This window comes from Cajanus cajan, chromosome 5 (genome assembly GCF_000230855.2).
Source record: "Cajanus cajan strain Asha chromosome 5, NIPB_CcT2T_4, whole genome shotgun sequence".
NCBI classification, from domain to species: Eukaryota; Viridiplantae; Streptophyta; class Magnoliopsida; order Fabales; family Fabaceae; genus Cajanus; species Cajanus cajan.
Window position 1 is genome coordinate 64,671,685 of NC_138521.1, and position 10,924 is coordinate 64,682,608.

At 34.2% G+C, this 10,924-nt stretch overlaps 1 protein-coding gene across 1 annotated transcript; it reads right to left on the reverse strand.

The window, feature by feature from the left end:
* Positions 1–8,724: 8,724 nt before the first annotated feature.
* GAE1 (UDP-D-glucuronate 4-epimerase 1) lies at positions 8,725–10,548 on the reverse strand. Its single transcript, XM_020375748.3, has one exon. The coding sequence runs from the start codon at positions 10,366–10,368 to the stop codon at positions 9,073–9,075; it is 1,296 nt and encodes a 431-aa protein (XP_020231337.1). The 5' UTR covers positions 10,369–10,548; the 3' UTR covers positions 8,725–9,072.
* Between the last annotated feature and the right edge of the window lie 376 nt (positions 10,549–10,924).

The following is a 10,924-nucleotide window of genomic DNA, read 5'->3' on the forward strand; positions in this document are numbered from 1 at the left end:
GCGAAACGCCCAATTTATATCACGCTCCTCGTCATCTTCTTACAATAAATTTTTTTTACATTATTTACATCTTTAATTAAAAAAATACATTTTATCATGATTTAACAATTAGTAATAAATTGTGTAAAAAAAATAATTAGTAATAAACAGTTTTTTATTTCACTCGGTATAAAATATCGACACAAAACACAGTGACAGGTGTGACACTAAGAAAAATGATAGAAAGTTCTCATATAATTGAAATTAGTCATTTGAAATGAACTTTTTTGTGAGTTTACAGTTAATATGCAAATAAATGTAGATTATAAAACGTTATATGTTAAATCAATGTGAATCACTAAAGTAAATTACTTTGTTAGGACATCATTAACTAAAAAAATTTAAATACTAATGAAAAAAATTAATAAAGTAAAAAAAAACTAATAATTTATGAGAATTTTATTAAACTGATATGCTCTAGGAGAAAATATTCAAACTTTTTTTAAGTTAAAAGGAAAGATAATTTTATCCAATAACTCAAATATATGACATAAGTAGTATTAATTTTTTTTTTTAAATTGAGGAATTTCTTAGGCAAAAGCTAAGCATTATTCTTTCAAGATGATGCAATTCATTTAGAGGGTAAAATTCTTCCAATAATTTTTTTCATACATATCAATCTAGAATCAAATTATTAACCATATATTTAAAGAATAAAGTTATCTACTAATAATATCACACTTATATAATTGATATAAGTGGTATTAAAAAAAATGCAAGAGATCGGGGAAATCTTAACCAAAATTTGCAACTATAATAAAGCAAATAAGAGTTACATAAATAGTCTTTAATTTATATGTTGAGGGTGCTTGATGAAATTTTCCTCAATATTTTATTACTCACTTCAAATGCGGTAAAGTATGATATTGGAGTAAATTTGGACTTTTATGTGATATCAATAATCCTCATTTGGTGAGTAAGTTACTCTTAAAAACATTTAATGTGTTTTTAAATAAATTAAGTAGCCAAATATAATTAATTAATATTATTTTATACTTGTATGTCAAGTACATAAGATGAAAAATAAATTAAATCATATTTATATTTTGGGGTTTCTGTAGATATTCTTATTAAAAACAATCTTGTTCAAGTTATATATTAAAAGAAGCTCCTCTCTCGATAAAAAAATGTAAGCATTGATTCACTACATTGTGAAAGACTAATTTATTTCATTAGATTCAGTCCCTCTTGATAAATTATAAATGTTTAAAGAAATAATTTTCTCCTTTTGCATAGTTAATTATTAGTGATATTTAAAATCAATAAATATATAAATGTATATCAAATTTAATTATTTTTATAATTTTATTTTATTATCTTTTTATAATGCAATACTTGAATACGATAATAATTTTACTTAAAGTAAGAATAACTCTATTTAAAAATAAATAAATTTTGTTCTAAAAAAAATGATATTCATGATATTAGTGAAAAATATTCATCAACAAGACTAATCTCAGTCAGAAATCATAAACATATTTCAATACAATTTAGTATGTAACCAATATTAAAATTTAAATCTTAAATAATTTAATCAAATAACACAAGAAAATCCCACTTATGCCAACCAATATTTATTTTTTATACTTGTACAGTTGTACATGATATGTAAACTTTGTCTTTTCACAATTTTGCAAATTCATCATATTTTTTCCAAAATTTTACCTACATAGCCCATACTTAACTAGCTGCACATTTAATCCTGACATTATTTTCTATTCTTTATACATTGTTGCCAGTTAATCATTCACGTGGTAGGTGGTGCTAACATGGCAGTGTACATAATACTAACATAGATTGTTGTGCCAATATAATTAAAATGCAATTTTGACACCTTTAAAAAAATTTGTGCATTTTGTATATTTACTTTTAAAATGCAACTAAGCATAGTACCATACCTACGATTGGGAAAAGAGTGAGTAAATGCACCCCTCATTTTGAGAATAATATAAATAAATATTAAATTTTCATACTTTGTCACTTGATTTTATATATTTAAACTTATCGTCCCCAAAATTTTCATCCATATAATGTATTTATCATATTTGAATTTAAGCATTTGATTTAAAGATGTAGTTTTATTAATTGTTATTTTTTAAATAGATTGCTCTCGTTAATTTGATGTTTATTTTAAAATTTTATTAATTTAAATATAATAACATAATCACAAAAATATTATTTAACTAAATTATCTTAGTACTGTGAGACCCCGTTCTCTCTCTCCCACTCACCTCCTCCTTCACTTATTTTTCTTCTCCTCAACCCTTACTCATTTCTTTTCTCTCAAAAAATTCCTTGTGGTGAATCTTGGTGACTCTAGGTGCAAGCAGTAGGAGAACTGATTCTTTGTCCGAGAGCTGAGTCCCCAAGCTTGTTCTTCCTCTTTGTTCAAACTCCCTTTCGTTCTCCTTCTTCATTCAAGTGCCCGGAGCTCAAATTTCTGGATTCAAGGTAAGGGAAGTTAGTTTTATGCTGTGGTTTGGTTAAAAGGGGGTCTGGGGACTCATTTAACCGGCTGAGAACTGATGATTTTGGTTGAGAACTTCTAAAGTTAAGATTTTGGGGTTTTCGGGATTTTTGAGAAATTTTGAGGAAATTCTTGGATTGTGGTTGCATGTGGAAAATGAGGTATTTTTCTTGATGTTTGATGAGAATGTGACATTTTGGCTGGATTGCATGCTTGTTTGCTGTTAAGATTTGCAGGTTTTGAGTAATTTTTCGAACTTGGGGAAGTTACTGATGAGTTCGCGCTGGGCGCTGTTCTTCGCGCCGGGCGCGCGACCACCAGGAGACTCTGTTTAGGCAAGCCCGTCGGGCGCAAGGTTGTGTGCGCTAGGCGAGCTTGCAAATGGGGGTCTCTGGTTGGCCCGCGTCGGGCGTGACTCGAGCTGCGCTGGGCGCGATATCAAGAGTAACATGTTTTTTGGATACTTGGACTGCGCTAGGCGCACTTTTGGACTCGCTGGGCGCGGAGGCTCCTTGGGAGTCTCTGCCAAGGGCACGCCGGGCGCAATTGTGAATTGCGCTGGGCGCGAGACCCTGGTAGGTCTCTGCCTTCCCCACGCTGGGCGCGGGTTAGGCTCCGCTGGGCGCACGAGACTCCTTGAGTCTCTGCCAGACAGGCGCTAGGCGCAATTTGGAATTGCGCCAGGCGCGGGAGAGCCTTGGTGCTCTCGGGTTGAGTCGCGCTGGGCGCAACCTCGAGTGCGCCGGGCGCGCAAGGAGATGATGATCTATAGGATGTTGACTGTTGAGTTGTGCCGAAATTGTTAATAAATGATGTTATATGTTGAACCAAGCGAATTTGATGAATATGTTGTGATGATTAGGGGATAAAGCTGAGATAAATATGTTAGTTGTATTAGAGGTGTATTGTTGAGCTGGAATCAATGGATTAATAAGAGAAATTATATAGTATAGCGGAATTATAGACCGTCGGGCTGAATTGTAGAAAGTAATAATTTTGTTGAATTGCTGTGCTGTGTTGTGCTGTACTATGCTAAGATATGCTGAGTTGGGTGATATTATAGCCGCTAAGTCGGTGCTGTTGTTAGCCACACATGTGGTGCTGATTCTAACCGCTAAGGCGGTGCTGTTGTTGCCGCTTTGCGGTGCCGTTATAGCCACTAGAGTGGTGCTGTTGTTGCCGTTTTGCGGTGCCGTTATAGCCACTAGAGTGGTGCTGTTGTTGCTGCTAAGCAGTGCTGATATTGCCGTATTGCGGTGTTGATATTGTTGAGTGGTATAAGCTGTACAAGTGTGCTGATAACTGTATCTGTTGTTATTTATATTGACATTTATATAATTGTATGCTGAATTTTAATTTCACTAGCTTACCCTTTTGTTGTTTTCCATGTTTTTGGACTGCAATGATCATACTATGTATGGGAGTAGGGCAGGAATAGATGTGCGTCTTGTGGTGAGGTTGGTGGACCTTGCAGCTGTTTTGCTTGGCGATGTTGTTTTGCTTGTGGCTACGTGGGATAGTAGCATTTGGTTGTATTTTTTCTTTAGTACACTTTAACTCTAGTCAGACTGGAACCTTGTATATCTATATATTCTAGATCCTATATTCATATACTTGTTCTATCTGTCTGGTGTTTCTAGTGTGCTATGCCGGGCGTAGTGACCAGTCGGGTCGTTATAAGTACAATTTTTTTGAAAAAATATTTCGGTCACAAAAAAACATTAGAGGACAATCTTAGTTGACCTCATTAGTGAATGACCAAAATATTCAAAATCAAGTTTTATAAATCTAATGATTGGTTTTTATCCAAGATAGTGAATGACTATTTAAATTATGAGACCTTCTACCAAAAGTTATTTTACAAAAGTGATTTAACACTTGTATTTCTTATTCAATAATTGAGGCTTAATCCTCCTCTTAAATATAGAATTGTGCTTTGAGATAATACTTTATGCTTATAAGAACCAACCAAATAAAAAAGAGACATACATTCTTCTTAAAAAAAAGTCAAGGGACTCTTTCTCATGAGTAGGAATTCCATATTTTATTAATGAAGTATGCTTAACATATGATAATAAATTAGTATAAGATTACAAATTTTATGATATATAAGTCACAGTAAATTTTAAATCTAAAAATAAGTAGTCCAACATAGCTCAATTGATCCGTTAGGTTCGATAAAATTGATACAATTTTTTTTTATCACTTTTTTTTTCTAAAGTTTTGGTTATTAGACTATCGAGTTAGTCCATTAAGACATAACATGTTAGACACATTTAATTTTTATCCTTTTATAAAAATAGTTCAATTTTTATAATTCAGTTCAGTTTTATAGTTCAATACAATTAACTTTTCAACAGTTCAGTTCAGTTCAGTTTTTTTACAAATAATTCAGTTTTGTATAGTACAGTTCAATTAAGTTCACCACCAGCTCAGTTCAATTCAGTTTTTTTTGCCCACCCCTAATAGAAATAAATGAAAGAAGAGAGAATGAGTGAGTAAATGATTTTTTTAAAAAAATAAATCAATGATAAATTGTTATAATATCCTTTAAGTAAACTTATTAAAAAAAAGTTGATTGACTTTTTGGTTCAAAATTTTCGATGTAAATTTCCAATGTACTCTAATTAAAATTAAGGTGAAATTAAAATTAAGGTAAAAGTATGTTAACAATCTCCTATAATAATATATAATATTTTAATCTAAAATTGAGAATTTAAAATATATATGGCTCGACCTAAAATAAAAGATATTAAATTATTATATATTACATAAATGTAAAGTAAAGTAATAAGATAACTATGATTGTGTTATGCATATTGAAGGATTAAATTATTTAATTAAATTCAACCTAATCCATTTTAGCAAGTTAAGTAGGTTGATTTACGGTATTTAACTCATTTTTACAACTATGTGAATCAATTCTTTGATTATTCCTGATATAACAATAGATAAATTTATTATTTTATACAATTTTTTTCTCTTCCGTTTATTCTTGCGGATGAAAATAAAAACTTATAATTTTTGCGCGACTCGAAAGTTATTTTATCTCTCTCACTCTTTTACTTTTTTGCTTCAATTCAAACATAATAAATTATTCAAATCTAACATTTTCTTTACATATTTTTAATTGTGTTCAACCAAACGTAACAGTAACGCAGAAGTAAAAAATATAACTGATTTTTGTTTTTCATTTGCGCTGAACTTGTTAAAATGTACATCGCAAGTTAATTGAATGCTTCTAACTTCACCTTGAGTGACGATTTGTTTTATTTAACAATTACGGAGACGACAAAATCATAAATAAAAAAAAAAATAATAAATAAAAATGGTGTATCTATCAAGAAACTCTCATGTTCAAAGTCAAATAATCTACGAAAGAATTAGGTTTATGTGTAGAATGTTCATTACCCAGCCACTGCCATCATTATGGCTTCATAAAGGGTGATTGTGGGGGCTGAGGTTGTTATAATTGCTTCACAAATGGCGAAGTCTGTGCTTTGCACGTAAGACACAGTGATAAGATAAGGTCACTTGTCTAATGGAGTTAATTAAATTTATAACGATCAATTAATAATAGTTTAGCTGGATACGCATTTATGAGCATCGAAATATAGCTTGCTGACATAAATACAATTAGCTGCTTTGAATCAAATCTTTACATTAAAAAAAATAAAATTAAATAAGAATCAAACCTTTTATTTCACAAGAAGAGGAATTTTTTTTTAATCAAACCTACTTTTTCTCATAAAAGCGTGTTATATTAATTTAAAAAAAATAAAAACATTTGACTAAGTCCCACATTCCATATTATACAATAAAATTATTTCAGTGATAAAAAATTTCAAATATTAAAAGTCTATTTAAAGTTGAGAGTTTTTATTGTTACAAATAAAATTTACAAAAGTGCAAATTATTTACTTTATTTTCTGGTTTTAAAGATTTTTTTTTTTTTAATTTCACACCGTTTTATACACTTGGAAATGAAAATAAAGTGAAAATAATAAAGCATCTGAATAATTTATTTCAAAAATGAAAAATAAAAATATAAAAGTATTATCTCAAATAAAAGTTTAATTATTTCATTTTTAAATTAGGAATGAAAATATATTAAACAATTGATTAATGTCTATCACTTGATAGCAGTTATTTGAATGAAATTGCAGGTAAATGAGAGTGGTCACATATACAATAAAATATCTTTTGATATAGAAAATCTTTAATTTTAGTCTACCAATCAACCAAAAATTTTACCCTATTTTCCATTTAATCATTTCTCACATTTTTTTCTCTTTAATTTCTTCCCTCTTTCAAGCATAAAATGTGATTGTTTTTGGGTGAAAACGAGTGAGAGAATTTGAGAAGAAAAAGTTAAAATATAAACTATAAAATAAAAAAATGAAGTTGTTTTGATTGAGATGAAAGAAGTAAAACAGGAGTGAGACTTATTTGCTTTTGCACAAATAAGTGAAAAATAATGAAGACATTCTCGTACCTTGAAATCTAATCGATTAAACCATATAATTATTTTTTTAGATGTGACTGATTAAAATTAAAAACATTCGATTAATAATAGTTTTACAATATTTTATTTATTTTTTACTTTTCTTAAAATAAACACTTATATTTTCATCCTATTTCTCATATTTATTTATTTTTATTCACTTCGGGTCATATATGAGATAAAACCCCTCTCTTTATTCATCTTAAAAAAAAACAAAAACAAAAACTTGTTCACTTTTGTTCTTTCACATTCTTATCCAAGCAAAAAAGTTGATAGTTTGGACAAACCAACCGCTGAAGCCTGAAGCTAGTTAACAATCCAAGGCTGGCCTACACTTAGTCCCATTCGGTGAATAAAGCTTAATTTTATTCTATAAAATATGCAACTATTATTCACTAATACCTATCATTAACTCGATAAACTGCGCAAGCTGCTACGTGACAGCAACGTCCCAAAAAACTCCCATGTTTTGTTTGCTTTCCGTAAGTACTCCTAAGAAACAAAAAGTAATCAGCTCTGTTGGTTTTGGATAGTTGACAGGCAATTAATTATAAATCTCATTCAAAATCTTCTTAATTATTAAATTTAAAGCATTAAGTATTTTATAAGATAATAAGAAAAATACTAATGTCACATGGTAATAGGGCCCATAGAGCATGTCGGTGGATATGATCTAGAATAAATGAATTGCTTAAGCAGTTGGTTTAGCATGCTATTTTAGAAAAGATGCACTCTAAACATCGAAACTTGCAATGATTGATAGGCGAACAAATTACTGGGGGTAGAGGGTAAGGGCCCCATATAAAGGAAATTGGCATTTGGCATAACATGGACAAACTCTATTGGCATCATAAAAGTTATGGAAAACCGGGTCACACTAACATCCACAACAACGACAATGGCATCGGACCCACCACAAAAAGCCCAGACCAATATATGTAGTAATTTCCACCTAATGAAAAAGATAAAATTACACCGCGTGTCGGCAACCACAGCTTGTATTTTTCCTCAACCCACCACTGCTACTACGTATCATACTTTACAGCTCGACAAATCTATCCAATTCCTCAAAATCCAACGGCTAGTACTATCTGTCCCACACCGGACTATACTGTGGACCCTATCTCACCCATTGTCGCTCTCATCCTAGCTGTCTCCACCCTTTCAACTTTCAAATCAACCTATTTATTTCATTCTATCCACTTCCACTCCATTCATTTTTGTTATTCAATATTATATTTAATACTCTTACTAAAATCTTACCTCAACTTTTCGCTCATTATAATGATTTTTTTTTGAGTAAAACAATGGTGTTCTACTACAAGACAGGAAACCAATTAAATTTATTAAATTCTTTACCATTTACCTCGAATGCCAAATTTAATCTTCTTCCTGCTCAATGAATTCGCAAATATTTTCTTGCAAATCTCCTCATTCTATACATGCAATGCAATATCTAAAAGGTATAATAAAATAAAATAATAATAGAAATATTAAAAAGTAAAGAGAAATTGTAGGTGGGTTAAAAATTATACCGATCCAGCTTATATCCCGTGATTTGATTATTCGATTCAATTTGGTTCCATTCCCACTCTGAACTCTGAAGTCAAACAGAAGACAGCGATGATTGGATGGACAAACCAAACGAAAATTACGGTACAACGCATTGTGGCTCTAATCAACTTTAATTAGGAGAGGAGAGGAGAGGAGAAAGTAAAATATAAATAGATTAAATATATAGACAATAAAAAGAGACAAATCCAAGCTGAAGTTGGAACTTTCTTTCTTTACAAAAAAAAAAAAAAAAAAAAAAGCAGCAATGAAAACCAAAAAGAAAAATGAACCGAGGAACAACAGCTGTTTTAGCTGGCCTCCCAAGTAAAGAATGTATTATTCTTGATGATCTTCTTCTTTTGGGTTCCCGCTTCCCTTCTTCTAGAGCACTAGACCAGGTTCTTAATTTCTTTTTTCCCTTCCTGTCTGTTTTTATCTGTGACTTAAAAACCTACCATACTAAAAAAAGAAAAACCCTCCCCAAAAAAACCAAAGGGAAACAAAATAATTAATTTACATTTACAGCCTTGCCGTGATTGTAGCCGTAGTAGGAAAGGTACCACTTCACGAACTTCTTCAACCCGGTTTGCAAGTCCGTGGTGGGCTTGTACCCAAGCTCCCTCCGCGCCGAACTAATATTGGCATGCGTAAACGGAACGTCGCCGTTTCCAGGCATGTCCACAATATTCCTCTTGGCCTTCACCTTCAAATGCCGCTCCAATATACTCACCAGAGTAGGAACAGTAACCGGAGAAGTGTTCCCCAGGTTAAATATCCTGTAGGGAGCGGGTCCGCGTTTTTTCCCACCCGACCCGGTACTCTTGCCCGCGGTATCCAGGGAACCCACGCAGCCCTTCACAATGTCATCAATGTAGGTAAAGTCACGGGCGAGGTCCACCCGGTTTTTACCGCGGTAAACGGTAATAGGTTTCCCTTGGAGAATATTTCGGGTGAATGAGAAATAAGCCATGTCGGGTCTCCCCCAGGGGCCGTAAACAGTGAAGAATCTCAAACCGGTAATGGATAGGCCATAGATGTGGTTGTAGGTGTGGGTGATTTCCTCGCCGGCCTTTTTGGTTGCGGCGTAGAGGCTAGCGGGGCGGTCGGTGCGGTCGGACTCGGAAAAGGGGACTTTTTCGTTTAGCCCATAGACGGAGCTGGAGGAGGCCCAAACGATAGCGGGCTGGGGGTTGGCGGATTTGCAGGCCTCGAGGAGAGTGACGAGGCCGGCGATGTTGCTGTGGACGTAGGAGTGGGGATTCTCCATGGCGTAACGGACCCCGGCCTGTGCCGCCAGGTGCATGACGTGCGTGAAGGCGACGACGTCGAAGAGCTTGGCGAGAAGCTTGGCGTCGTTGAGGTCGGCCTCCACGATGAAGATGTCGTGGGTGGAGAGGAGCGATTTGCGGGCCTTTTTGAGGGAGGGGTCGTAGTAGTCGTTGAAGTTGTCGAGTCCGACGACGCCGTCCCCGCGGCGTTTCAAGGCGAGGGAGACGTGGGAGCCGACGAAGCCTGCTGCGCCGGTGACGAGGACGGACATGCCTCCCTGGCGGTGGATCTGGGCGGAGGTGCGGACCTGCTTCTCCCACTGGATGCCGCCCCAGGAGGCGGAGAGGTACTTGGTGCCCGAGTCGACGAAGCCCTGGAAGCTGAGGTAGGAGGCGGTGAGGGCGATGAGGAAGAGGGCCCAGAGGAACATGGTGCTGGTGGAGGCGAAGCAGCGGTAGAGTTGGCGGTTCATGGTGTTGTTGATCTTGAACTTACCTGGGGTTGAAGGGAAAAGCTCGTCTTCTAAGGAGGGCATTTTGTCCTACAATACAATACAGATGCAGAGAAAATGAAAGTGGGTTTATTTTCCTGCACCTGCTGCTGGAGGAATTGGGAGGGGGCTTTATATATAGTGCTCTAAACGCGTTTCACAACGGACAGGGTGGATTCGGAGAGGAAAGAGGGGAGCCCAGAGCCTACAACTAACGGGGATTTAGCGCCCTCTCTCCACTTTTTTTATTCTATTTTATTTCCCGCATAATAATTAATAATGGATATGCAAATTCTCACTCTTTTTTCTTTCTTTCTTTTTTAATTGTGTGTCCAAATTATTTATTTCCTTTTCTCCTTACGCTTTACTTTACCATATGCCACAGTCACTGGGAGGTTGAGGTTGTATCACGGTCCCTAATGTTCTTATACCTAATATAACTGTATGCAATAGGCGGTTTCATGGGTTTTAGTTAAAGATCAACTGAATTAAATTAGGCAAATAAAACACTTGTTGGACAGTACACTCTTTATGTTTAGGTGAAGACCAGAGCTGTAAAAGTGATTTCAGCCTCTCGTATATACGGAAATAGATCCCCTGA